This window comes from Equus asinus, chromosome 5 (assembly GCF_041296235.1).
Source record: "Equus asinus isolate D_3611 breed Donkey chromosome 5, EquAss-T2T_v2, whole genome shotgun sequence".
Lineage (NCBI taxonomy): Eukaryota > Metazoa > Chordata > Mammalia > Perissodactyla > Equidae > Equus > Equus asinus.
Window position 1 is genome coordinate 102107157 of NC_091794.1, and position 27984 is coordinate 102135140.

The following is a 27984-nucleotide window of genomic DNA, read 5'->3' on the forward strand; positions in this document are numbered from 1 at the left end:
ATGAGAATTAAATGAGATAGTGCATGTCTGACTTATTCCTAGAGGTGGCTGCTCTTGGATCACAATATTCTTAGAGGACCCTGAGCAGAGATGCTCTCTTCAGCCTCCAAGGTTTGGAGCACCCTTCAGAGGTCCCAGGAAGAGGGGCATCCGGGTCTATCTCGGGGCTCCCCTCCTAGCCCTGCTACTAAGGAGGCAACTGCTTCTCGGTCCCCTAGCCCATTTCAGCCCAGGCCTTCAGGCCAACTTGAGCAAAGGGTGAGAGTGAGGATGGCTCGGTGCGGTGCAAAACCTTCCACACGTCTGGGCCGAGGATCCCCGCTCAGAAATCTGGGGACTAGCCCTGGGGGCGCTGGCGCTTTGAGGCGCTCAAACTTGAGAAGGCCTGGGGGGCGCCAGCGAGTCCAGAGGGCCCCACGGTCCTCCCCAAACCCCTCGGGACTTCCCGTCGCCTCCCGGTGTCAGCCCGGCCCCTTTAAAGACATTCCTGAGGGCGTGGCTTCGGTGACGTCAGCGCGGGGCATGAATGAACACGAGCTGGTTCTCACCCAACTTCCATTAAGGACTCGGGGCAGGAGGGACCGAAGTTGCGCGCGGGCAGCAGGCGGGAGCGGGACACCGAGGCCGGCGTGCGGGCTGCGGGCGTGCGGGAGCCGGGCGCGGAGGGTCGGCGGGGAGCCAGGAGCGCGGCATGGAGCGTCGGGCGCCCCGCGCCGGCCTCGCGCTGCTGTTGGGCTGCTTGCTGGCCGCGGCCGCCGCCGCGCAGGGCAAGGAAGGTGAGTGTGCGCGCGGCGCCCGCCCCGGCCCCGGCGGCCCGACCCCCGGAGCCCCGCGCCTCCCGGAGCCCGCGCGCCTTGACGCGCGCGACTTTGGAAACCGACCTGGCGCCGCCCAGTCCCGGCACCCTGGGGTCGGGAGGGCGGCGATCGAGACGAATCTGGGACCCCCACCCAGGGTTATAGGGCCTCTGGTGACTAAGGGGTTGCGGCCCGGTCGTGCGCGGCTCGGAGGCCGTCGAGAAGGGGACGCGGCGCGGCCCATGCTGTTGCAGCCCGGGCGGCGGTTTCAGGAACGCGTCCCGGCGGGGGGTGCGGGAGTCCCTAGGAGAAGGGGGTGTCTGGGGGACCTTCCGCGGGCTCAGCTTCTTGGTGACCGAATTCGCTAACGCGTTTGGCCCGATTTAGCGGAGAAGGCATTTCTGGGGAGGCCCCTCATTTTGGGGAGGGGGCTCTTCGGCCTGTGGGAGCCCCCTGCGGAAGCCCCTGCTTCCTGAGATTTTCTCCGCGCCCTTCTTTGCCTCCAGTCCTGGAGGAGAGTACCGGGGGAGTTTCGGGTCAGTCTGCCCACGCACAGCCTTCCCTCCTTCCCCCCGCTTTCCCAGGCTCGGGGGGCAGGTTCGGGGCCGCGAGTGCGGACAGGAAGGACCGAAGCCTAGAATTCTGAGCAAGGGGTGACTCAGAACTAGGAAATGTGGCAGGTGGGGGCGCGGCCTTCCGAGGTGTGGAGCCGTCACCCTAGGGCCACCAGGGAGTCCGGGCACCCGGGGGTGGGGGACTGAATCACCCGCCCCCGCCCCAGCGCTCCCGGAGCCGCGCTGGGTGAGCGCTGGGAAGGGGCCACCGCAGACTTTGCCCTGGGCGGGGCGGGTGTGGGGATGGGGGCGTTGCCCCTCAGCTAGGGTCGCAGAGAGGATGGGGGCTCCTGCCCTTGGCCGAGGACCTTCCTGTCCACCCATTCGAGGCCGGCTTCAGTTTCCAACAGTGAGAACAAGTTTTCCCCGCTGCCTGGGCAGAGCGAGGCTTCCGCAGGCTCCGCCAGGGGGAAGTGGGGAGGAAGCCCTGCCGGGTGAGAAGTTTCCTGGAGCCTTGTCCTTTTTTTCCACCCCCAAAACTGGGGTCGGAGGATTTGCGATTCCAAGTTGGTTGGAAAAGAGCCAGAGCTGGAGCTCTTGTGGGGGGAAGGGGGTGGCATCCTGTCCCGTGCCTGGGTCAGTCAGGGCTCCTGAGCCCAATTTATAGGAGGAGTGGGTGGCAGGGATTCCTGTGACCCTCAATACCTGCCTCCCAGCTTTTGGTCCTCCCCCTGCCTGGGGAACTGTGGTTGGAGAGAAGGGGTGGGGGTGGGGGGGGCTGCGGATTAGGCAGCACTGACACTCCCCAGCATTGCTTGCCTGCTGCAGCCCCAGCCGCCAGCCTGGAAGCCTGGAGCTGCCTTGTCCTTGTGCCCCATGTCATGCCTCCTCGGCCCAGATGACTAGGCCCCCCTTCCATGGGATGGGGGAAAGGGTGTGCATTGGAGAGTCCTGGAGTAGGGGAGCACGTTTGCTTGGGCTCCAAGAGTCCCTGAGAGCACCTCCCTAGGGACGTGTGCCTACGGTGGGGAGAAGTGATGGCCCAGCTGGCAGGCTAGATGTGGTGGACCCACCTGCCATGGGTTGGAGGGGGACAGACAGAAGGACACACATACCCCCTCCGCCCTTAACCCTGGCTGCTGCTCACATCCCCTTTTTCTCGCGCTTCCCCTTTTCTTTCTTGCCCTCTCCCCATAGCTGTGTTTGGAGACTCACGCGGAGTCTGTTAGATTCTCAACAGCCACAGAATCTGTCCTCCTTTTACAAATGGAGAAACTGAGGCAAGGCCAAGCCTTCGCCAGCCAGGGCGCTCTGCCCAGCGAGGGTCAGATCTGAGCATCCAGCTTCTTGGGCTGCCAGACCCAGGGCCCCTCGCCTTGTGGTTTCATGGTGGATTTTTCTGAGAAGCGAGACTAGCTGGGCAGGGGTCCAGGGGTTGCTGACTTGAGGTGCCTGATGGGAAGAGGGCTGGAGAATGCCCAGGAGGCCTGGAAGGTCCTTGGCTTCTTGATTCTGTAAGAGTCCAGCTTGCCCTCTGTCCACTTCTCTTTTTTCTTCATTTTTTTCCCGAGTCCCCTGCCTCCCCCATTTCTGTAGGAATTAGCTGGTCTTGGTTAAAGAGGGATGGGGAGCAGGGAGGTGACACAGGGGAAGGGGTGGTGGTAGTGGTTTGAGTAAGGAGCTGTACAGCTCTATGGGCCTGTAGGATGACACTTAGGGTGGAACTTAAGGCAGAGGAGGAGGCTTTCCGGGGGGTGTGGTGAGGGACAGAGGGCTCCTGGAGGAGCCCTGCCTGGTCCTGGCCTCTCAGGGAAGCCTTGTGGGCAGTTGAGGGGTGCCTGGGCTCCCACCCATTCCCAGGAACAGGAGCCTGTGGCCCTGGAAGGGCTCAGGGAGAGAGCCGCACCCACAGCAGGGTGGAGGGCCCTGCTGGGCTCCCGTTCCTGGTGACCGGTTCTAGGGAATTTCCCGGGAGGTGGCTGAGGCTGGAAGCCCCTGGGGAGGCTCCTTCCTGTGGGAGGGCTTCTTTTTCTCAGATGAGCCAGGTGATACTTCTAGAGCCAAGCCTGGGGCTGGGAGGGGAGCCTGCTCTGGCAGGGGTGGTGGGGGGTCCCTCCGTGCCAGGTTAACCCTTCAGAGCCTGGGAGCCCTGAGCCCCCTCCCTCAGGAGCATGAACTGCAGCTTCCTACCCGCCTGGTCTGGTCTGGGGACGGGGGCGCACCCGCCGTTGTCCTCCTTCCCACCCAGCTGGAGCCAGGAACCCCCAGATTCCTTCCTGTGTAGCCAGAACATTCCATTTGCTAGTAGGGTTAGTGAGTTTTCCAAGGCTGGGCCCTGGGCATGTCTGAACAAGTCCCTGCCCCTACCCACCCCCCAGCCACCCTCCCCATCCCTCAGCCTTGGGGCTGGGGCCACATTGGATTTCCTCGCCCCGTGTGGGCTGCGGGACATTTCCTAGAGAGGTTTGGCCTGTTGGCTGTCAGTCCCTCACATGCAGGCCTGGGGGCCGTCAGCCCAGGGGAGCAGGGCAGTGTAGCCTCAGGAAAGGGTTTCTAACGCTCCTCTCGGGCTCCTCCATGCCGCCCTCCACACCACCCCGCTTCCCAGTCTCTCTGAATCAGGCCCCTCTCTGCTCCCTGCCTGCCCGAGTGCCCCCCTTAGAGTTGCTCTTCCAGGCCCTGGCCTTGAGGAATGCTGCTCCTTGAGTCCAGATGCCTCATGCTAGAGGGTCCAAAGGAAGTGAGTTTTTGATCCCTTCCCCTCTCCCCCCTCTGTATCCGGGGACCTTGCAATATCCTTGTGCCTCAGTTTCCCCAATCTCCTTGCCCTCCAGGGAGGTGGCTCCTGCGGGCAGCTACCTGAACCTTACTTGGACATGGAAGAGGGGCAGTACCCGGGCCCTTGGATCTCAGCTGCAGCCGAAGACCTGGTGGAGAGTCAGGGATGGACTGACGGGGGCGCCCGAGGGCGGGGCTAGATCTAGGGAAGCCCCTGGCAGTGTGTCCCTCCTCCAGGCCCCAGATGTCTCTCGGGGGACAGCACGGTCCTGGCACCTGGTCCCTCTAGGCCTGGAAATCCTCTATAAGGGTTTCCTTCTCTGCCCCCCAGACACCCCTGGCAGGGCCAGGGTGTGAGGGACAGGGGCGGTGGGAGTGACCTGACTTTCCCAGGGAAGGGACCTCGCCAGCTGTGTGGATCTTTGGGCCCCTCCCAGAGACCCCTGTGGGTTCAGGGCTTTATCCCGCCTGCTCTGTGGCTTTTGTGGTGGGAAGATCGATTTCCAGACACCCCCCACTGGCCCCCGCTCCCTGGAGCTATTCCCACCTGTTAACAGCTCTCTCCTCTTGGAATGCTATGAGACACGTGTGTACATACGTGTGCTGTATATGTGTGTGCCGTGTGGCCTGGGTGGGGGTGGGGGGTTTCACTCTGGGGGGATGTGGCGGGAACAGACACAAGTGCCCCCAAGGCCGGAGGGTGAAGTGCTGCTGAGGGGCCTGTCCCAGGAAGCAGATGGGGCAGCGCGGTGTCACTTAATAGCCCTGCTCACCCCAGCTCTCAGCCCAGCTGCTGTCCCCCTGCTGGGCTGAGCTCTGCCCCACTCTGCCCAGCTGGGGGTTGACTGGGGGGGGCGCCTGTGTGCTAGACCCGCGGCCTGGGAGACCCGGCTAGGCCTCACCCAGCCTGCTCCATGACTTAGGCTCGGTCCCTCCCTTCCCCCGGCCTCCTCTTCCCTATTTGTTGAGGGATGGGTCTCTTAGATATGGTGACCCCACACAGTGGGGTCTCTTTGAGGGCTGAGGAAGCCATCACGGCCTCTTGGGGTTCCTGGGGGACTGCCACCTTTTCCGCTTCGGTCTGACCCCTGGAGACACCCTCCCGCTCACCGGTCCCCCTCCTGTCTCTTCCAGTTGTGCTGTTGGACTTTGCCGCAGCTAAAGGAGAGCTTGGCTGGCTCACGCACCCGTACGGCAAAGGGGTAAGTCTTCAGGGTCGGGTGGGGCATGGGATGGGGAGACCGAGGCTTGGGGCGATGGGGCCTGGCCTAGATCAAACAGCTCAGCCAGGCCTCAAACTCAGGGTTCTGCTTCTCACCCCAGGCTCAGAGTCAGTGCCCCAGGCCGGGCGGGTGGGCGGGTGGGTGCTTGGAAGGTAGGGAAGGGACCCGAGAGGTGGGAAGAGCTGAGGGGACAGCTGGTCCCTGGCAGAGCAGGTCTCTTGGATGCCCCAGAGGCTGATGGTCAGAGCCCCCTCTGGTTCCCTCTGTCCACCTCTTGGGGGGGAAGGGGTTAAAGGCTCCGCATGCCTTTGAGGGTCCTAGCCCAGGAGGTGAGAGTTGAGGGAGGGACAGGGAGCAGTGGCTCCCAGGTCCCCACTGCCCCGGGAAACCGGATCGAGTTCCTTCCTGCCGGGCCCCTCTCCCTGCTCCCCCAGCTGTTGCTTCCCCTTCCTGCTCAGGGCTGAGTTTATTTTGCTTCAGCCCACCCAAGCGTCCTCCCTCTGCCCTGCCCTGCTGTGGCCAGGACTGGCGGGCCAGACGCTGGGGTCCTTGCCCTGGCTTTGTGTGTGGTCACTGTGTGGTCTTGGGGAAGCTATTGCTGCAGTCTGGGCCTCAGTTTCCCCCTCTGTACAATGGGCCCTTGCTGAGTTTGTCCTGGGCCTGAGCCGAGGAGAGTGGGGTCTCCAGGGGGCTACCTGGGACAGTTCCCACTGCTGGCCAGATCCATGTGATTCAGGTGCTTGTCGCTGGTCACCTTAGCTCCGAGGAAGCCTGGAGTGAAGCTCTAGCGGATTCCCAGTGTCTTGGAATGTCAAGCTGGACGGGAACACAGATCACCTAATCCAACCCAGTCATTATACAGAGTGGGAAACTGAGGCCCAAGGGCATTTGAGCCCTTGGCCAACGCCAAACAGTGCAGCCCAGGCCTCCTTCCTCAGCCCCTCTGCTTTCATTCATTCACTCACTCATTCATTCAGTACTTTCCTGAGCACCTACCTCCTCTGTGCCCGGTAGGCCCTGGGGATGCAGGAGTGAGACGCCGTCCCTGCCCCAAGGAGTTCAGAGCTAGTGTGGGAGCCAGATGTGGTTGTCACCACATAGGTGCTGCAGTAAAGGGGACATGGAGACTGGAAGCCAGATGGGGGCACTCGGCCCAACCTTGGTCCAACATGGGAAGTCTTCCTAGAGGAGGAGGCTGAGCTATGTTCTGAGGAGGGAAGAATATGCGCTGACCTGTTCCAAATCCAAAATCTAGGTGATGGGGGGTTATCCATTGTTTTCAACTTAACTGCCCCCCCTGCCACTCACACACGTCAACACACACGCACGTACAGTGAACGATAATGGTGATGATGATGGTACCAGCTGCCTGGTGCGAAAGCTGCTTCATCCTGCCCGGGCCAGGCGCCGTGCTCAGTGCTCTGTAGGCGTTCTCTCGTTTCTCCTCAAGGCTATTATGGGAGGTGGATCTTGCCCCATTGTACAGATGGGGAGCGTGAGGCTCAGAGAGCTTATGTCATCCCACAGACTCCGCCCCCAGTGCACAGTCTAATAGAGAGTTCAGCACCCTGACACTGGGGTCGGGAACACCGGGGGGCCGGGTCCTGGCTCAGCCACTTCTAGCATGTGGAGGTGACTTGATGCCCCTCTCTGGGCCTGTGTCCTTCCCGGTAGAATGAGGATAGCAGGGGTTGTAAGCATCTTCCTGAGGCCCAGCTCTGCCGCCAAGGCACGGCCTCTGGGCCTCAGTCTGCCGCTCGGCTCTTGCCCACACTCACCTGTCGGCCCGCACGCAGTGGGACCTCATGCAGAACATCATGGACGACATGCCCATCTACATGTACTCTGTGTGCAACGTGGTGGCCGGCGACCAGGACAACTGGCTCCGCACCAACTGGGTGTACCGGGGTGAGGCCGAGCGCATCTTCATCGAGCTCAAGTTCACCGTGCGCGACTGCAACAGCTTCCCCGGGGGCGCCAGCTCCTGCAAGGAGACCTTCAACCTCTACTACGCTGAGTCGGACGTGGACTACGGCACCAACTTCCAGAAGCGCCAGTTCACCAAGATCGACACCATCGCGCCGGACGAGATCACGGTCAGCAGCGACTTCGAGGCGCGCCACGTGAAGCTGAACGTGGAGGAGCGCTCGGTGGGGCCGCTCAGCCGCAAGGGCTTCTACCTGGCCTTCCAGGACATCGGCGCCTGCGTGGCGCTGCTCTCCGTCCGCGTCTACTACAAGAAGTGCCCCGAGCTGCTGCAGGGCCTGGCCCGCTTCCCCGAGACCATCGCGGGCTCCGACGCACCCTCCCTGGCCACCGTGCCTGGCACCTGTGTGGACCATGCCGTGGTGCCACCCGGAGGCGAAGAGCCCCGCATGCACTGCGCGGTGGATGGCGAGTGGCTGGTGCCCATCGGTCAGTGTCTGTGCCAGGCGGGCTACGAGAAGGTGGAGGACGCCTGCCAGGGTGAGTGATGGTGCAGGGGTGGCAGGGCAAAGGGCTACTGGGGGAGGCTGCGTCCCCGGCCTCTAGTCTCGGCTCTGGGACGGTGGGGTCTTTGGTAAAGTTATCCCTGCTCTGACCTGCAGTGGTTCCATCAGTGGAAATCGTAGGGCCTTCCTGGACATCAGTTTCCTTATTTGTGACTTCATTCACTTATTCACTGAGAATGAATGAAGTGGGAAACAGTATAGTATGGAGGTTACGAGCAAGGATTCTAGAACAAGAATGCCGGGGTTCAAATCCCAGCTCTACATTTAGCTGTGTGACCTTAAGCCAGTTCCTTAACCTCTCTGTGCCTGGGTTTCCTCATCTGTAAGATGGAGATGAACATAGAGCCCACCTTGTAGGGTTGTTATGATAATCAAATGACTTAATGCTCATAAAGTGCTTAGGTCAGCGTCTGACACGTAAGAGCTTTAAGTGTGGTTGTCCTTTTTGATTCATCTCACAAGTGTATCTTGAGTATCTACTATATAGCAATACTGTGGACACAAGGGACGGTCCCAGGAGCTAGTTCTCTCTCTGTTAACTCACTGTGTGACCTTAGGCAAGTCACTTAACCTCTCTAGGCCTCTGGCTCCTCTTTGTACGTGGAGGTGAGTGAATGGGACTCAGGATTCACGACCCCTGGCTGCACGTGAGAGTCCTGCACGAGGTGGAAGGGGGCCCCAGGGCCTGTCGCCCTGCCTGATTCTCCCCGGGCCGTAGACCCAGATTCTCCCGCTGGGGCTTCTACCGATGGCAGTCGAGCCCAGAGAGGGGGCCGATGAAGTCAGACTCTCTGGGGAGGGGCCTGGGCCGTAGTGAGCTCACGCTGGGAGGCTGCGGCTTGGCACGGCCGGGACCTGTGACAGTGGAAACAGCAGCAACGTGGATCTTTTTCACTGGGTGACGTTTTCTAGAAGTGGCTGTGGGGCAGGGCATTTGTGGAATGCGGGCCGACCTTTGGAAGGCCAGCTCGTCCCTTCTCTCTGGGAGCTTCTCTGCTGAGATAAGTGGGATGTTGAGAAATTGGGGGTTTGGTCCCTACAGTTGTACATGCTCTCTCCTTGGGTGGCTCTCTCTTTGCCTCCGGCCTCAGGTTTCCTGTTAATAAAATGAGAAGTTCAGCTATACCAGCAGACTTCATGCTTGGTTTTTAGCCATAGATCCTGCAACCCATGGAGTAGGTTGAAGTGTTGGAGGGGCTTGAAGCCCTTTCCTGTGGGCTCCATTTGCCTCCTAAAACAAATCCTCAGAACCTTGCTTAACACAGTCTGCAAACCCCTGGATGAGAAGTTCCCTAAGAGCCCTTCTGGCCATAAGCCTGTGGTGTAGTCTCTGCTCCAGCCCTTCCCACCGCCCCGTCGTCCTCCCAGCTCCCCTCTGCTGAGCGAGTCCCCCTTCCCCAGGCGGCCCCTGTAGGTGACCTCGAGTGCACACTCCCAGTTTCAGACAATGACTGGGGGGCGGGGGGGGCGCCGAGGCAGCCCTGTGGGTCGAGCTGCCTCCTCCCACATGACATCCTCACACAGGAATGCAGGGGTGGGGGCCGAGGGACAGCAGAAAACTTTCCACAGGCTGGTGATTCAGGCCCTGCAGAGATAAGTGGACAGTTGGGGTTGGGGGGGTCCCTGGGAAGGGGGGCCGCTTTCCCTCCCCCAGAGGTGGGGTCAGGGCTCTGGCAGGCTTTGTTTGTGAGGCACTCAGCAGGCCCCGTGTGGGAGGACTGGTTTCCAGGAGCGAAACCCTTGACGTCGCTGGTGGGACCCTCTCAACCGGCAGCCACCTGGTGCCCTGGTCATCCCTCCTTGGGATCCTGCTCCCTTTACTGTGGTTTAGGGGCCCTCTGTATGGCTGGGAACCCCCAGGCTGGCTACACTTTGTCCCTCCACACTTGTCCCCCAGCCCCTGACCAGGATGCCGATGGAGATAGTGACAGTCACTCTGGTGGACAAGTGCTCTCCAAGGGCAGGCATGAGCCGAGCAGGTGCTTTATCGGGACGCTCCTGCTGGATCCGCACCCCTTTCTGCCAGGCGGAGGCTGTTATCCGTCCCATTTAACAGACAGGAAACTGAGGCTTAGAGAGGCTCTGAGAGTTGCCTGGAGTCACACAGCTAAAATGCAGCCGCCTTGGGATTTGAATCCAGGTGATGCAGTGGCATCCAGGCCGGAGGATGGGTCAGGAAATGGGGCGGGAAGTGACCAGTTCCTTTGGAATCCCTGACTCAGCTCCTGGCCCTGGGACAGGCTCTCAGGGCAGCCCCGGGAAGGTGGGTCCTGGTGCAGGAGAAGGGGTGGTTGGGGGGCTGGGACAGAGCATGTTGAGGGAGAAATGGAGGGGGGGTGCAGAGTCTGTCCCCCTGCCTGACCCTCCTCGGGGCCATAGACCCAGATTCCCCCTCTGGGGCTTCTATTGATGACAGACTGAGCCCAGAGAGGAGCATGGCTTCCCTGAGTTCACCCAGCACCTGGTCCCGGTTGTTCCCAGAGTTCGTTTCTTCTCAGGGTCCTTTCCTCAGGAAGCTGGGAGCTCAGGAAAGAGTTAAAGGGACAATGGAAGGGAGGCGCCTCCCAGGTGCTGTGTTCGGACAGGTGGGCACGCTGCCCGGATTGCTCTCGTGAGCTATGTCAGGAATGAGCCAGCTTCACTCCAGCCCCCCCCCGCCCCGCCCCCGGCCCTGCCTGGGGGACAGTGGAGTCACTCAGGCTGACCGGCATCTCCCCCGGGGTGGCTTTGTCTCCCTGTTTGTCTCTGCTTCCTGTACTGGCATCGGCAGCAGAGCTCCTGGGCCCCGGCTGGCGCCTCGGCCGTGGGGACTGCCGGCCAGGTGAGCAGGTGGCCAGCGGCCGTGGCCAGGGCCTCAGCCCAGCAGCGGGAGGCCAGAGCTGGAGGTGGACGCAGGGAGGGGTTGGGAATTCCCTCCTTGGAGGTCCCAGCCCCTTGGGGACGTCCTTTCTCCGCTCTAGTTTCTCTCTCCCCCAGTTCACAGGGACACCTCATTCCAGGCACCCGCTGTGCGTTTCACAGGCAGGTTTCCTCCGGTCTCCACACACAACCCAGAGCAGCCACGGACTTTGTCCCCATTTTACAAATGAGGAAACTGAGGCCCAGAGAGAGGAAACAGTGACCAGTGACCAAAAGACAAGGGGCCTGGCATGAGGAGGGCAGTACACTGTCCCCAAATGCCCCTGCCATGTGTCCTACCCACAGGCTGTGTGACCTTGGCGAGTCCCCTCTGGGCCTCCATGTCCCCATCTGTAAAATGAGTTGGTGGCCCCTTGCTGACTCAGGGGTCAGAGGCTGCCTCTTGTGACTTCTGCTGTGGGTCACTCTGAGAACCTGGATTGTTCTGGCAAACCGTTGACCAGGTGACCTCACTACATGTGGCAAGGAACAGAGTCCTAGCGCCAGCATCCTGAGTGGCCCCGACCCAGCCTGGGGTCGTCGGTAGTTGAAGGGGAGACATCCCTGAGTTGGGGGCTCTGTGAGCCGGTGCCTCTTGGGCTTGTCTCCTCCCTGGGGAGCTCCCTGGGCCTTGTGTCTGTGGAGAGTCCTCTGGCCTGTGGGGCTGCAGGCTGTAGGTGGCAGCCCCCCACCTCTGTGCCCTGCCCGCCCCACCCTCAGCTCACTCTGGGGGCAAATTCAGGTGCTGGCAGCTCCATGGGGAGGCCCCTCCCTCCCTCCCTCCGGAGGTAAGTGTGTCCCCAGAACGGAAGGAAGGAGGTGTGCACAGCAAACAAGATAAAAGCCTGGTGGTGGGGAGACGGCAGGAGGCGGAGGCTGGGGGGCCGTGCTTATCGGGCTTGCTGGAGGAATGTGCCCGAAGATAATTCCCCAGGGTGTGTGTGAAAGGGGTAAAGCACTGGTGGCAGTTGGACCATGGGGACAGCCCTGTCTTTTGGGGACCACAGGGCCTGCTGCAGAGCCAGAAGCCACCAGGGTCTGGACTTGTCCATTCTGCTCATTCACAGGGTCAGTAACTTACGGGTCACCGTTCGCTGTCTGTCAGGGCCCGAGACAAAGTCCACGCTCTGCGTCTGTGGACTGAGCTGGTCACCAGTTGGACATGGCTTTGCGAGGTGACTGGCCCTACATGAATTGCCACTGCGACCTCTTGACCCTCTGACCTTGCCACCACCAGCCTGGGAGGTGGTTGGGCTGGGGGGTGGGGTTCTGCCAGGGGCTAGATTTGCATCACACCAGTGGGCGTGTGTTCCTGAGTCACCCCTCACTGCCACCTGAGGGGCGGGCATCGGGAACTAGAAAAACTGGGGTACAGCCCTGGGTGCAGCCACTGTGCCCCAGTTCCTCTGCTTGGAGTGGCCCGGGCCTGCCAGGCGACTGGGACCAGAGAAGCGCTTCACAGGTGTAGCCAGGCTCTTGTGCCAGGCAGGTGACTGTCCTGCTGCTCTGTCCCCAAGGGGCTCCCTGAATGCTGAGCCATTGCTCACCTCTGTGGCCCTGGCATGCGTGTCTAACGTGCCCATCAGAGGTTTTGCCATTCACTCGCTTACGTTCACTCATTCATCTATCTAGTCGACAGACGTTAGCCGCACCGGGTGCGTGCCAGACCGTGTGCTGGGCCCTGGGACAAATGGCTCAGACTCCACTCCTGCTCTCCAGGTCTCATGAGGGGCCTGATATGGGCAGAAAGCATTTCAAATGGAGCATGAAATCCAGGCCGTGAATTCCCCTGGAGCAAAAATGGTGTTTATCTACCCCACCATCATATCCCAGCACACAGCCCTGTGCCAGACACGTAGGAAGTGCTCAATTTCTATTTGGTAAACATAAGATTGAGTAATAGATGCCCTAATGGGGCAAAAGGAGACCAGAAATTGGGCAATCTGGAAGGGCTGTGTAGAAGAGCTCAAGCTGGGTATTGAAGGATGCATAGGAGTTTGCTGGTTGCCTAAGGGACAATGAGCATTGTCCATTGTGGATGTGGATGTGTTTGAGTGTGTGTGCTCCTGTCCCCACTTGGCTGCCCAGAATGCTAGGAAATCCAACCAGGCCAAGTCAGGAAGACACAGGGGCCTGCTGGTGTCCTGCGTGTGAACTCTGGGGCCCCTGAGCACTGGCACACTGTGGGGGGGCCCTGGGGACAGCCCCTTACAGTTCTGTGGTTGGAGGAGGGGGCAGCACATTCTCGTCAGGCAAGCACATGCCCTGTTGATGCTGCCTCGCCACTGTATTATCTGGCACATCCGCAGCGGAAATCTCTCCAAATTCCCTCTTTCCTGCCGGCAGCAGGCGGGCCACCCCCGGGCTCCGGGGCCAGAGAATGGAAGCCGACTCTTCCCCCACTTCCTCCTCTTGGCATAGGGCTGGGGGCTGGGGAGCAGACACGTGGTGGGGAGCGGGGACACTGGGGGGGTTGGAAGTAGGAAAGCCTCCAGCAGAACCAAGCCCAAGCCGTGGGGGCTTGTGGACCCTCCCTAGGCTGGGAGCCTGGGCTGGGAAGGTGCGATTGTGGTTCTAGGGGCCCCTGGGCACCCCGACTCCGCTCGGCCTGGACCACCTGCAGCCAGCAGTTACCCAGGGTGTCGGCTCCTCGGCAGACAAGTCAGGGCATTTAGAGGAATTGAAATCCCGGGATAAACATGGCTGAGCTTTCTGAGTCTCGTTTTTACCTGAGCTATTTTTGTACTGTAACAGGTAGGTAGTGAGAGGCATGCAAAGTACACATGGACTTCTTAAACACAGTAGGAGACTTCAGAGACCTTTGGGGCCTGGAGGAGGCCGCTTTGGCCACCCCAGCCAACGCCCCCGGTTTGAGTCCACTCTTCTCTTCCCATAGGACATAAATATGCCCAGGCTAAGAAGACCAGTGTTAGGAGGTGCCCCCCCACACACACCCCCAGCTGCTCTGAAATTAGTCTTGGGATTTTCTGGCTGTTGAAGCGAGTCAGGACTCAGCTCCTCTGTCTTTGAGCTTGTTTCAGAACGTTCATTTCTCTCTGCTCCAGATTGAGACGTTCGTGGGAAAGGAGAGAGGGAAAGGAAAGTCGGGCATCCTGGGTTCAAGTTTCGGTTTCGTGTCTTAGGAGCCTGTTGACCTTGGACAAGCAGTTCCGTCACTCTGAGCATCAGTTCCTCACCTCCAGGGTGGAGTGAATGATCACAGTGCCCAAGCGTAACAGGAATATTGTGAGGACTAAGTGCATGTCAAGTGTTCGGCCCAGGAGCCGCACACAGTAACAGCTTCCTCCGTGATCCTTGTACTGGGGCTCCAGGCTCTGCACAGAGCAGGAGTCGGGCGCCAGGCCCCCTCTGTCCTGGACAAGCCCCCTTCCCTGTGGCATGTGCCCGAGCTCTTTCAGGGCCTGTGCTGAGGTTTTGACGTGGCAGGACACGCAGAGGGGGTGGAAAGGCTGCTGGGGTGGCCTCCAGGCCCTCTCTGCAAGCAGAGTCATTAACAGGAAGTCACTGTCCGAGACCTTAAGGACCTCGGTGTCCTTTGAGTCATGAGTCTCAGTCTCCTTTGCCACTTCTGCTCACACAAAGGACTGGAGAAGGAGGGAGACTTTGTCCAGGAATTTTTCTTGACAGTGTAGATCTGACTGTGCCATTATTGTCGGCATCAAACCGTCAGTGGCTCTCGTTGCTCCCAGGATAAGGTCCTGCCTCTGTGGCCTGGCATTAAAGGTCTTTCTCAGTCTGGTCCCTGGAGACCTCTCAGCCTTATTGCCTACTGCTCCCCCAATTTGTGCCCAACAAAGCCACTCATACTTTCTGTGTTAGTCTTGCTCTTTCTCACCCCTAACTCTTTTTCCCAATATTTCTGCCCTGCTGAACTCCTACTTAGCCTCGAAGCCCCAGCTGAAATATCCCTCTGTGACTCCTGAGGTCTCTGGCCAAGGTGATCTCCACCCCCCAACCCTTTGCCCACCCCTTCATGGTAGACACTGTCTCGTGTTCCTGCTGCCCGAGTTCAGGGGCTTCCTCTCGTCTCAGGGCCTGTGCCTCACGCAGGGCCGGGCACAGAGTAGGGCATCAGTGAGTGAGGGATGAATGTGGTGCTGAGGTTGGAGGTGTCTCAGGACCCTCTCCACAGGATAAGTTGAAGGGGGTGGTGATTGTAGGGTGTGGAAGAGGTCCCTAGGGCGACCCCACCTCCCTCTAGCCACCAGCAGCCTCCCTAGCCCGGGACAGCCCTGTACAGTGGGCCCTGTGTCTGGGCAGCTTCCTGCCTGTGGGGCCAGGAAGGGGTTTGGGGCTGGGGCAGGATAGGGCGGTGGGAAGGAGAAGCCTCTGGAGTCAGGTGAGCCCCCAGCCGGCCTGGCCAGGACAGGACTGGCCACCGGGGAGGAAGAGCTCCTTCCTGGCTGCCCTCCTGAGTGGCGGAAATGACTCGATCCTGGAAGCGGATCCAGAGAAAATCCTGGAGGTCTGGCCTTTCCTGCTTCCTGTCGGCCAGCCCCGGAACAGGAAGGTGGTCAGGCGCTGGGGTGGGAGGAGCACCCGCAGGGGTGGCATCCTGAGCTGGTGTGCCTGGCTGATCATTGGAGGTGGTGGTGATAGTCAGTCGACAAACACAAATGGTGAAGAAGACACAGTTACTGCCCTGGGCAGTTCAACACCCAGGTGGGGACCTTCATCTGGCCGGTCTGCCCGGATTAAAGAGGATAAGGCAGGCGGGCAGTGTGCTGTGGCCCGTGCTGAGCCAGGTGTGAGAGAGGAGTCTTAGGAAGCTGAAGGGTGAGATGTGGGCCTTGATTGCCAGGCCTAGGGGCGTGGCACTTCTTGGGAGAGCCAGCAGGGAGTGATGCAAAAGTGTGGAGCACGTGGGCGAGGCACTTCCTGGGTGCCCGGTGTGGGCTAGGTGCTTGCCACTCGATTTCTCGTCACAAGACAATTTACCAATGCGGTTTGGCGACTTGCTGGGGTCCCGTGGTGAGGGAGTGGAAAAGCCTCTTGGGGTGGGAACTGGCTGGACTGATGTCTGTCCCTGTGCCCACCAGCCTGCTCGCCTGGATTCTTCAAGTCCGAGGCGTCCGAGAGCCCCTGTTTGGAGTGCCCTGCACACACCCTGCCATCCCCCGAGGGGGCCACCTCCTGTGAGTGTGAAGAAGGCTACTTCCGGGCACAGCAGGACCCGCTGTCGATGCCCTGCACCCGTGAGTCTTGCAGTGGGTCAGGGAGGGGTGACTGAGGTGGGCATGGCGCAGGGGTTAACGTGTCCAGGGCTTCCTGGATCCAAGCCCCGGCCTCTGCCCTCTGCGCAGGCCCTCCCTCCGCTCCGCACTACCTCACGGCCATAGGCATGGGCGCCAAAGTGGAGCTGCGCTGGACGCCCCCCCAGGACAACGGGGGCCGCGAGGACATCATCTACAGTGTCACCTGCGAACAGTGCTGGCCCGAGTCAGGCGAGTGTGGGCCCTGCGAGGCCAGCGTGCACTACTCTGAGCCACCGCACGCACTGACCCACACCAGCGTGACGGTCAGTGACCTGGAGCCCCACATGAACTACACCTTCGTCGTGGAGGCCCGCAACGGCGTCTCAGACCTGGTGACCAGCCGCAGCTTCCGAACCGCCAGCGTCAGCATCAACCAGACAGGTGAGGGCACGGGGGTGGTGGCTGTGCCCTTGGGGCCTGCCCAGGTGGGGCTTCAAGAGGATGGCCACCAGGGCTCGGCTGTGTCCAGAGAGAGGCAGCAGCAAGTGGTTAAAAACAGTCTCTGGAGTCGCTTCTGAACTCTGTGACTGTGGGCAAGTTACTTAACCTCTCTGAGCCTCAGTTTCCTCACCTGTAAAATGGGGGTAATAGGGCTATTGAGAGGATTTAATAAATTCTTGTATATAAGGCCCTTACAACAGTGCCTGGTCCATAGAAAGGAAATAACAAGAGTTGGAGGTTTTGTTTTTATTATTTGTGCACTCCTAAACTCACAGGGCCCCTCTGATGTGCCAGCCGTGGTAGGGCCGGCACTGTGGCTCTGTTGCCTGGAGCTGGAAGTTAAGAATCCCAAGGTGGGGGCCAGTGCACTCTGCTTTGGTGACCCAGGGTTTTGCAGGTTCAGATCCGGGGTGCGGATATGGCACCGCTCATCAGGCATTGCTGAGGTGGCGTCCCACATGCCAAAACTAGACGGACCCACAACTAGAATATACAACTATGTACTGGGGGGATTTGGGGAGAAGAAGAAGAAAAAGAAAAGAATATTGGCAACAGATGTTAGCTCAGGTGCCAATCTTTAAAAAAAAGAATCCCAGAGTGGGGTCTCAAGAGGCTGGGCTGCAGAGGGGACCAGGTGTGGGTGCACTCACCCCCCGCCCCCAGGTGGCTCCTCACACCCCTCCCCCACTGGCTTTCCTGCCCAGAGCCCCCCAAGGTGAAGCTGGAGGGCCGCAGCACCACCTCACTGAGCGTCTCCTGGAGCATCCCCCCGCCACAGCAGAGCCGCGTGTGGAAGTACGAGGTCACCTACCGCAAGAAGGTAACTCCCAGAGGGTCGGAGCTGGCCCCAGCTGGGCTGCGAGCAGAGGACCGGCTGGTCACATAGATGCTCGCTGCATGACACAGCTGTCTGATGAAGCTCCATTCTGCAGTTGGGGAAACTGAGGTCTGGGGACATCCTGAGAGTCACCTCTCCTGGGCTAGCACAGCAGAGATTTGTGGGAAAGAAGACACAGTGTTCTGGAATCTCCAGAAGACATAGTTGGGGGTGAAGGAAGGAACATAATCTTGGGGATCAGGCAGACGTGGGTCTGAGTCCTGGGTCATGCATTTGCTGGCGATGACCTTGAGTCAGTCCCTTCCCTTCTCTGAGCTGCACTTTCCTCTTCTGTAAGAAGGGCATCGAGTTTGCTAACATAGGTGAGCCACCTTGCTAAGCTGGGGGTGGTCTCTGGTGGGCTGAGCTAATGCCCTGGTGCTGCCCTCATTGTCCCCCTCTACCCGCTGGCCACCCACAGGGGGACTCCAACAGCTACAACGTGCGCCGCACTGAGGGCTTCTCCGTGACCCTGGATGACCTGGCTCCGGACACCACCTACCTGGTGCAGGTGCAGGCACTGACACAGGAGGGCCAGGGTGCCGGCAGCAAGGTGCACGAGTTCCAGACGCTGTGTGAGTTGGGGGCCAGGGCGTGGGCCAGGCCAGGGCCCTGAAAAGGAGCAGTTGGGACATCCTAGCAGGAAGAAATGGATCAAAGGACTTAGAAATGCCCCCGTTCTGGTCAGCCAGGGCCTAGGCCAGCCCTGTGTGGGTTGGTCCCAACCCACTGGGGAGGGGGCAGAATTGAGAGCTGGGGGAAGGAGACCAGGGCCGTGCATTCAGGGCACTTGTGAGAAGGAAGGACATAGGCTTTGGCATTGACAAATGCAGTTCCAATTGGGCATTGTGGAAAGAGTCCTGTCATCAGTCCCATAGCCCTGGGAGTACCCACTCTGTTCCCTGGGGACAGCCCCTCCTTCACCTATGCAATGGGAATAAATATCCACGTGAACCATCACAAGTAAAAGCACTCGGCACTGTGTGGGGTCCCTAAAGTGGGCCTTGGGTGCAACAAGGTGTTTGGGGCTGGGGGGCTCCCTTGTCATCAGCTGGTCTCCCCTGACAGCCACGGAAGGATCTGGCAACATGGCGGTGATTGGCGGAGTGGCCGTCGGCGTGCTCTTGCTCCTGGTGCTGGCAGGAATCGGCCTCTTCATCCACCGCAGGTTTGTTGGAGCCCATGCCCCGGCTTCCCAAGGGCTTAGCTGGGACACAGGGTGGGGGGGGGCTGGAAACTCAGTTTCCTGTCTGGAAAATGGGGCTGATAGTAATCTAATTCCTGCCTCCCGGGGGGAGTGAAGATGAAATGAACTGTAAAGAGCACGGCGCAGCGCCTGGCACGCCTTCGGGCCTCGGGACACGGTGGCCATTATTAACGGTGTGTCCACACTGCCTGCACACACAGGCCGGAAGTGCTGGGGAGCGCTGGGGAGGAAAGCCCTCATTATGGCCATTACGGGGCCGTTACGGGGCGGAGATCCCAAGGAGTGAGCCCTGCCTGCTCATTTCCCCTCCACCTCTCCCCCGGCGGAGCAGAGTGCTGAGCACACCAAGCCCCTACTCAGGACCCGAGCAGAGTCAGCAGGGTCCCTGGCAGAGCAGGCCGCTGACCTCCCTGTGTGTTTGATTCCCCTGGGGTTCTCTTAGGAGGAGGAGCCTGCGGACCCGACAGTCCTCAGAGGACGTTTACTTCTCCAAGTCAGGTGAGATGCCGCCCCTCCAGGCCCGCTCGGCCCCGCCGTCCCCACGGGCCTCCCTTGCTCTGTGGTAGAGATGGGGCCAACCAGGCATTCCCGGGGCTCTGCGGGTGGGCCCAGGGCTTCCTCGGGCAGCTCAAAGGCCACAGCCTGGTGCAAGTCTCCTGAGGTCCCTGGTCATGTTGCCGCCTTCCCCTCTAGGGCAGTCCCTTGCAGTGACCCCTCCTTGAGCTATCTGTGACCTTGCCCCTCCTTCCCCCTTCCAGAACAGCTGAAGCCCCTGAAGACATACGTGGACCCCCACACATATGAGGACCCCAACCAGGCTGTGCTCAAATTTACCACCGAGATCCATCCATCCTGTGTCACGCGGCAGAAGGTGATCGGAGCAGGTGAGGTTGATGCACCTGCCGAGGGGCCTGCTACAGGTTGGGAGCACCTGACGCCCGGCTCACTGGGGTGCTTCTGCCACCTTACTTGCCTGCAGGAGAGTTTGGGGAGGTGTACAAAGGGACCCTGAAGGTGTCAGGGAAGAAGGAGGTCCCTGTGGCCATCAAGACGCTGAAAGCCGGCTACACAGAGAAGCAGCGGGTGGACTTCCTCAGCGAGGCCAGCATCATGGGCCAGTTCAGCCACCACAACATCATCCGCCTGGAGGGCGTCGTCTCCAAATGTGAGGCTTGGTGCCAGAGGTGGGGCTGGGAGACCCTCAGGGACCTGACCCATTGCGGGGGGTGGAGAGGGGCCGCCCACTGGGGCAACCGAATAGGGCCTCTGTCAGTAGCTGTGCCCAACCCCCCACACCTGTGCCACCTCTCTACACCTGTGGCCATCTCCTTACCCCTGTGCCCACCCCTTGCAGACAAGCCCATGATGATCATCACTGAGTACATGGAGAATGGGGCCCTGGACAAGTTCCTTCGGGTAAGGATGTGGGCTGGGGTGGGTGGGCATTCGTGGCCAGTGTGCTGGAGGGTGCCCTGGTGGGCTCGGGGCCAGCTGGCAGCTGAGGACCTGTGCTCTGGCAGGAGAAGGATGGTGAGTTCAGCGTGCTGCAGCTGGTGGGCATGCTGCGGGGCATCGCAGCCGGCATGAAGTACCTGGCCAACATGAACTACGTCCACCGCGACCTGGCCGCCCGCAACATCCTTGTCAACAGCAACCTGGTCTGCAAGGTGTCTGACTTCGGCCTGTCCCGCGTGCTGGAGGATGACCCCGAGGCCACCTACACCACCAGTGTAAGTGCTAGGGCAGCTGTCACCCCTGGGGATGGAGAGCTCAAGGGTGAAGCAGCCTCCGCCTGCTCCGGGGTCCTCTCGCCTGCCCTCCTGGGGCAAGAACACCTCTAAGAGCACGGAGGAGGGGTCTTGATTGCAATTTCTGGCCCTGGCTGCGATAGTCCCAGGGCTGGCCAGAGGGGACAGTAGTGACTGGGCCTGGTTCCCTGCAGGGTGGCAAGATCCCCATCCGCTGGACGGCCCCGGAGGCCATCTCCTACCGCAAGTTCACCTCGGCCAGCGACGTGTGGAGCTATGGCATTGTCATGTGGGAGGTGATGACGTACGGCGAGCGGCCCTACTGGGAGCTGTCGAACCACGAGGTAGGCCCCTCACCCTGCCCAGGCCGGCCCTGGACCTGAACTTAAATCCTTTACTCATTCCTGAACCCCAGGGGGTGGGCAAAAAAGAGTTTGGGGGGCTAATCTTCATCTGGTACAGCCATTCACTGGTTCATTTGGTAAATGTTTATTGAGGGCCTACTATGTGCCTGACCTTGTGCTGGGTTCCAGCCCCAGTCCCTGTTTACAGTCAGTGGGAGGACAAGGAAGCAGTTAGTGGAGGGGTGTGCATGTATGTGTGTATCCATGTGTGCATTCATATGTGCATGCAGCCATGAGTGCATGTACATACATGCATTTGTGTGTGTGCGCACATGTGCCTGGTGCCTCACGCGGCCTGGAAGGCTTCTCAGAGGAGGTGACGTCTCTGCTGAGACTACAGCACAGTAAGGTAGCCAGGTGAAGACACAGAGAGGGAAGAGTGCTCTGGCCGAAGGGAGCAGCTTCCACAGATGTCCAGAGACTGGAGCAAGGCTGCCTGCCAGGCAAACAGCATGGCTGCTGCCTGGGGTGCCCTGTGAGGGAGCAGGGACTCTGGAGACGGCCCCTTAGCACTTGCCCTTTGTATGGTTCTGAAGGTCACATGTTGGGCTCGAGAACGGAGGCCTATCCCCTCTGTTTCTGGGGTTCCCCTTCCCTCCTGTGCCCACAGGGGCATGTACAGGAGTTTGCAGGGGGCCTGCGTGGGTTTGGGGGCTTTGAAGACACCCCTGACATCCTGTCCCCTGCCAGGTGATGAAAGCCATCAACGACGGCTTCCGGCTCCCCACGCCCATGGACTGCCCCTCCGCCATCTACCAGCTCATGATGCAGTGCTGGCAGCAGGAGCGCGCCCGCCGCCCCAAGTTCGCCGACATTGTCAGCATCCTCGACAAGCTCATCCGGGCTCCCGACTCCCTCAAGACCCTGGCTGACTTTGACCCCCGGTGAGTTCCATGGCCTCTGCCCATGGCGGCCCCCCGTTCTCTTCCTGAGCCACGTCTGTGGAGCGGCAGCCAAGGGTAGTGGGCAGGGGACTCTGAAGTGACGCAGGGGCTTCCTCAGACAGGACAGGGCATGGCGCAGATGATACTGATGGAAGAAATCAACATAGACGGTAGATGTGCCGGGCCACGCTCAGCGCTTAACGTGTTTTAACTCATTCAAAGAAGCTACAGGATGGGTCCTATAATTATCCCCCTTTTGTAGATGAGGAAACTGAGACAGAGGGCAATTAAGCATCTTGTGTTCTGGCAAGTGGCCAGGCTGGGACTGTGGCTCTGGGACCCTGAACCTCTCTCCTAACATTCCGTGATTTTGTTATTATTTGAGGTGGTATTGTCAGTAGGAGTAGGGGAGGCGTCGGTAGCTATCAACACTGTGCCAGGCTGTCACCCTGACCCTCCCTGACTTGGCTTCCCCATTGCCCCATTGAGGAAACTGAGGCACGGGGCAGTCTGCCCAGTTAGGGAGCGGCAGGCCCGGGGCCCAGGGTGGGCTGGGTGCAGCAGCCTCTTATCCGAGGGCGGGTGGTTCCTGTTACAGGGTGTCCATCCGGCTGCCCAGCACCAGCGGCTCGGAGGGAGTGCCCTTCCACACAGTGTCCGAGTGGCTTGAGTCCATCAAGATGCAGCAGTACACAGAGCACTTCCTGGCGGCTGGCTACACCACCATCGAGAAGGTGGTGCAGATGACCAACGAGTGAGTCTGGCCCTGCCGGGGCCACCCATCCACCAGCCTCCCGCCTTCTGGGACTGCTTCTGGCTCCAGCACCCATCTGCTCTTCTCTCTACCCCCCAGCACTCCCCTCCTTTCTCTTTCTCTCTCCTCTTTTGGAGAAAGGAGCTTCACAGGAAGGGCAGAGCCCTGTGGGCGGCCAGCAATTCTGCTTGGCTCCCTCCTCTTCCTGCATCTTTTCTTGAGAGCAGGAAGATAATAGTAATTGTAATAACAACAGGAGCGTTTCTGGGGTGCTGACCGTGTGGTGGCTCTGTGCTTGAGCACTTTGAGTCAGTCCTCGTGACAACTCAGCAGGGGGCTCCTGTCAGTGTTCGCACTGGACAGGTGACAAACGGGGCAGATACATGCGGTGACTTGCCCAGGGTCCCATGGCCACTAGGGGTGGAGTGGCATTCCAGTTTTGGTCAGTCAGGGTCCCGAGCACAGGGACCACAGAGGTCGTTAGTGGAGAGACCGGGTCTCAGAGAGGTTAGGTGGCCTACTTCAGGTGACACAGTTCATAGCCAGGACTCTGAAAAAGAAAGGCTTGTTTTCACAGCCATCGCCTGATTGCGTTCCCTGTTCGCCTTGTGAATAGATGCTGTTATTACTTCCCCATTTACAAGTGGGGAAACTGAGGCTGAGAGGTTACAGAGCTTGCCTGAGGTTACACAGCCCTTTAGGGGCAGCCTTCCTCTCCAGGATGCCGAGAAGAAATAGGCAGAGCCCTTGGACTTCCCAGCTGATGCCCAGGAGAGAGGGCCCTGGGCCAACCCCTCCTGGTACCTCTCCCCACGTGGTTGACTCTCAGGCCTATGGTCCATCCTGGCAAGAAGTGCCAGTTACCCCTCACCCCAGTCCTGGGGACGACCCTTTGTCAGGCTGCCTGATGGAGCTCTTCTCTCCTCCCAGCTCCGGCATCGGGGGCCTTTCCCGACAGGCCCTTGGCACAGACACCGCCTCCCGCCCCAGGAGGGAGAAAACATTATCTTCTTAGCCTTTTGTGCTTCTAAAAATAGTGTATATGGTCCCAATAGCCCAGTTTGTACAGGGTCCAAGGTCATGGCGGGAATGGGCCCCTGGGGCTGGGAGGTTTTGGGAACCACATGGAGGGGACAGCCCGGGCCTCCCACAGTTCTGAGATTTGAGCCTGTGCATGAACATTCTCCAGGGCCTCTGAAAAACACTCAGCTGGGCTTCTGACCTGTTGGCCAAGGCCTCTCAGTTCAGGCGATGGCCTGTCCGAGGGGACGGCCAGGGATGGGAGTCAGGCGGGGACAGAGCTGCCCAGAGGGAGGCATGGAGATGTGAAGAGAGGAGGCGGGTCCCAGGGTCTCTTTGTCGTCAGCCAGCAGCAGGGCCCCAAACCTGTGCTCTGGGTTCAAGTCCCACATTTGCCTCTTCCTAGCAGGTGATCTTGGGCAAATGAGGTTCTATCCTTGAGCCTTGGTCTCCATGTCCCCATCGTGGGATTGCATGAGTGCAATACAGATGACACACCTGGTGCACAGGAGGGCCTTAATCCATGTTACTGTCCCCTTTTCCTCCACTCCCTTGCTTTCTGCCCACAGCCTGTGGGCCAATGCCAGGGTTCCTGGGCCCCTGCTTTTCTGGGGACCTGCAACAACCCCCATTCCCCTCCAGGGCTCCCACCCAGGGGCAGCACAGCTTCTCTTCTGGGTGAGCAAAGCTGAGGGCAAGAAGTGCTTATAGGAAACACGTGTTCTCAGAAGCTTCCCGAAATAGCCCGGGGTGCTCCTCGGCCAATTCCTTTCCCACGAGCAGGGGCAAGGCTGTCTTGGATGGATGGAGGCTGTGTGTGTGCATGTGTGTTGTGTTTTGAAAAGGCCTAGATAAAGACAGGAAGTCATTCCACGCTCCCCCCTCCTCCCAGCAGCCCGTTGGCCCTTGGAGCTGGGGCTGCGTGACTCCCATCACCGCTGCCTCCTCCTTGTCTCAGATCAGTGAAGTAAACGGGATCTCAGCACGTTTTCACCCTGAAGGGTGGATCCCGGGGCGGGGCGGGGTGGGGGCTCTGAGCTGGCCTCAGAGTTCAGCCCTTTCCTGGTGGGGTCGGGGTTTAGACCTCAATGTCCTCCCCTCCTCAGCCTCCCTGCTTCTCTGACTCCCTCTCAAGGGGCTGGCTGCTCGTCCCCTGTGGTCCCACATGGCCACCTTTTCTCAGAGTGAGCATTCACTGCGTTCTTGTGGAGTCTCTTGAGTTTCTAGCTAGACCAGTGGTTCTAAATGTTTTTTGAGGAGCTGATGAAAGGTGGATGTTGCGCCCCAGCCCATCAAGCTGCATCCCATGTCCGAGGCTGCTACATACGGTGTCCTGTGAGGGGTGGGGCACCGACTGACATCTTATGGTCTCCGCACGCCCGCAGCAGAGGCTTGGTGCTGCTGGAGTATGTGCTGAGAGGATGAATGGTCGGACACATAGGCTCCGGGAGCCATCTCTCATTCCACTATCCTTGTGCCCAGCGCCAGCACACAGTAGGTGCTTACTCGGGAGCTGTGGCCTTTGAATTTCCCAGGGCAGGGTTGGCATTGTGAGTGCTCAGACTCACAAAGGAAAAAGGTGGCCTCTGTCATGTGTCTCCCCACCCCTGTGATGGGAGCTGATAGGAGTAACTGCCCTGGATCCTGGAGGGGAAAACAGGCTGGGGCAGGAATAAGCTTGGAATGGTCTGCAATAGGCCACACATTGTCCAGTCTGTGCCCCTCATCCTGGGTGTCTCTGTGGTTAGGAAATAGGCAGGGAAATTGTGGGGGACTTTGTGTTGGAAGAGAACGGGGCTGGGGCAGGTGGCTCACCTGTGTCCAATCAGAGCCTCTCATTTTACATGTAAAGAAACTGAGGCCCAAAGACAGGACAGGACCCACCCACGGCTTTGATGGCATCCAGGACTAGAATTCAACCTTCTCCCTCCAGCCCAGGGCTCTTGCCTCCTACGGGCCTCAGAAGCAGCCTCAGCCCCCACCCTGCCAGATTGACTACACCAGTCTGGGGTAGGGGCCCAAGGCGGCCTGGGCAATGGCTCGCTCTCCGCTGAAGTGTTCATTCACGCATCCATTCATTCATCTGCAGACACTCCTTGAGGACCTACTGTGTACCAGGCTCAGCCTGGACCCCCGGAGGGAACAAGGGTGAGGGGATGAGCCCAGGACACTAGGTCTCAGCCGTGGCCCTCCAATAGCTCCCATAACCCATTGGTTCTTAAGCCATACATCAGGGCCTTTGGGACCTAATAAAATGCACACTCCCTGCCCCACCTTCAAAACATCGAGGTCAGTGAGTCTGGAGTTGGGCCCAGGATCCTGCCTTTTCAGTGGGTGCCTGCTTCCCCAGTGGTCCAATTGCTTATCGGGGAGCCACGCTTTGAGACCCACAGGGTGGGAGAGCAGCACTTCCTTTTTGACACCCCCAGCTGCATAGGTTAGAAACGGCCCCGCAGTGGTAGGTTAGGAGTTCTCCCAGGTGTCCGACTTCTGGCCTTCTTGCTGCCGCGGGAGCAGCCAGCCCCATCCTGGAGGTCCCCGAGCCGCCCCCCCCCCACACACCTGGGTCTGCCCTTCCATGCTCAGCACTTCTCCAAAGGCTCACAGAGCCTGTGGGAAAGTCACGTCTCCGGAATTGCAAATAGGAGCTTGCACCATGTAATTAGCTGCATTTACAGCCAGGAGACGGCCCATAAAAACCTGGGTGTTTTCATGGGTTTGGGCTGGTGGGTGAGGACAGTGGAAGAGAAAACTCCCAGAGTGAGCAATAAACCTGCTCCAGGGCTCCTGGGGGTGGAAGTGGTTTTATGAGGGGGTGGAGGGGCATGAAAAGCGGGGCAGGGAAGGGTGGTGGGCTGCTGGGCACATCTTCCTACCTGGCACCGAGGCCCCCCTTCCCCCTCTGCCACCAGTTTCCAGGGTCTCCCACCCTCCAGTTAGGCACCATTGTCCCACTTTACAGGTGAGGAAATTGAGGTTCCTAAAGGAAAAACACCTGCCTCAGGGTGACCTAGTCACTGCTCTGGTGACCCACAAGCCCCTCCCATTAAAGGCCAGCAGAACTTTAACCCTTGATGATCCCTCAGCGGGTATTTCCCCAAGTTCTTCCTCAGTTATCAGTGGGAACTTGGAGGGAGTGAGGGGTGAAATAAGGCAATGGCTGGGGAGAGACCTCGGGTGGAGAGCTTTGAGCAACACCGCTGGAGCGTCCCTGGTCCCCGTGCACCTGGCAATGGCATCAGTGCTGCCTGGGGAGGGGGCCTTAGCTGAGGACAGGAGGGACAGACCTGGGGTCGGGGAGGGGGCCATTTGTTCACAGCTCTTTGATTCCCAGCTCTTCCACTTCCTAGCTGTGTGACTTTGGGCAAATCACTTCACCTCTCTGAGCCTCAGTTTTCTAATCTGCACAATGGGGGGTGAAAAGAGCACCCACTTCACAGACAATCGTGCAGATTTGATTTTAAAAAAAGCCCCTCCCAGAGTCAGCGCTGCTGTCATTTTCTTAACTTTGTCGACATTGGCAAGCTTTGGGGACGGGGCTCCTCCTGTGAGGCCTCTGCCTAACTAGAGCTCTCTTGCGCCCCAGGTCCCAAGGCCCCTGCCTGTTCCCTCTTCTCCCCACCTCCACCTCCCTCTTGCAGCTGCCCCCCTCTCCCGAGCCGGCCCCTAACTCTCCCTCTCCCCCTCCCGCCCACAGCGACATCAAGAGGATTGGCGTGCGGCTGCCCGGCCACCAGAAACGCATTGCCTACAGCCTGCTGGGGCTCAAGGACCAGGTGAACACAGTGGGGATCCCCATCTGAGCCCCAACCGTCCCCAAGCCCCCCTTGGCCAAGAATACTTGAAGAAACAGAGTGGCCTCCCTTCCAGCTCGCACTGGGCCACCAGGGACCTTATTTATTGCTAGTTGTTCCTTATTGACACCACCCTGAGGCCTCTGCTGGGGGGTCGTGGACGACACCTTGGCCTAAACTGAGGAGATGCTCAGGGAGCCCGGGCCGGGGGGCCTCTTCACCTGCGAAGGACAGACAGCCAAGCACTTAGCAGGCACTGCCATGTTCCCAGCATCCCCGGGGCAGGAGCCCCCCCCAAGGCCTTCGGACGCACATGTGGGACGTTTCCAAACTGACCTCCCCTTTGCTGTCTCGGGAGGTGGGGGCTTAGCCCATGGCCACGGGAACAGGGTACCTCAAGCCCCACCCACTCACAAGAAGCAGACAGACAGCAGACGCAGCCGGGCAAGACCCACCGTGGTCCCCATCTTTCCAGTGCCTTCCTCAGCCCCAATGGGCCAAAACCTCCTGCTTCCCCGGGGCCCTCACAGGATGCTTGGTTGTGTTGAGGTTTTTTAAATATGTATTTTGTACTTTGTGGAGAGAATGTGTGTGTGGCAGGGGCCTGGCCAGGGCTGGGGGCAGACGACGGCCCGTGTCAGACGTTCCCAGGCTGGGGGCCGGTCCATCGGGTCCCTCGCCCCCGTTTAGACAACATTCACCACTCTGTCAGTGTTAACGATTTTGTTTTGTTGGGTATTTTTTTTGAATCTTAATTTATTATTATTTTTTTTATATTTATTGTTAGGAAATGACTTATTTCTGCTATGAAATAAAGCTGCAGATGGTTCAAACTGA

General features: G+C 59.6%; 1 protein-coding gene across 4 annotated transcripts; it reads left to right on the forward strand.

Annotated features, from left to right (window-relative positions):
• The first annotated feature begins 552 nt into the window (after positions 1 to 552).
• Positions 553 to 27984, forward strand: EPHA2 (EPH receptor A2). Of its 4 annotated transcripts, XM_070510969.1 has the most exons (17): positions 553 to 776; positions 5264 to 5331; positions 7149 to 7818; positions 15803 to 15958; positions 16067 to 16399; positions 17164 to 17279; positions 17758 to 17911; positions 18405 to 18504; positions 18986 to 19041; positions 19302 to 19427; positions 19523 to 19708; positions 19898 to 19959; positions 20064 to 20273; positions 20486 to 20635; positions 21386 to 21579; positions 22178 to 22333; positions 27051 to 27984. In XM_070510969.1, the coding sequence occupies exons 1-17, from the start codon at positions 692 to 694 to the stop codon at positions 27154 to 27156; spliced, it is 2928 nt and encodes a 975-aa protein (XP_070367070.1). In that variant the 5' UTR covers positions 553 to 691; the 3' UTR covers positions 27157 to 27984. The 4 variants fall into 4 exon arrangements, with proteins under 4 accessions (XP_070367070.1, XP_070367068.1, XP_070367071.1 ...); XM_070510967.1 differs by having other exon boundaries at positions 19523 to 19959; XM_070510970.1 differs by lacking the exon at positions 22178 to 22333.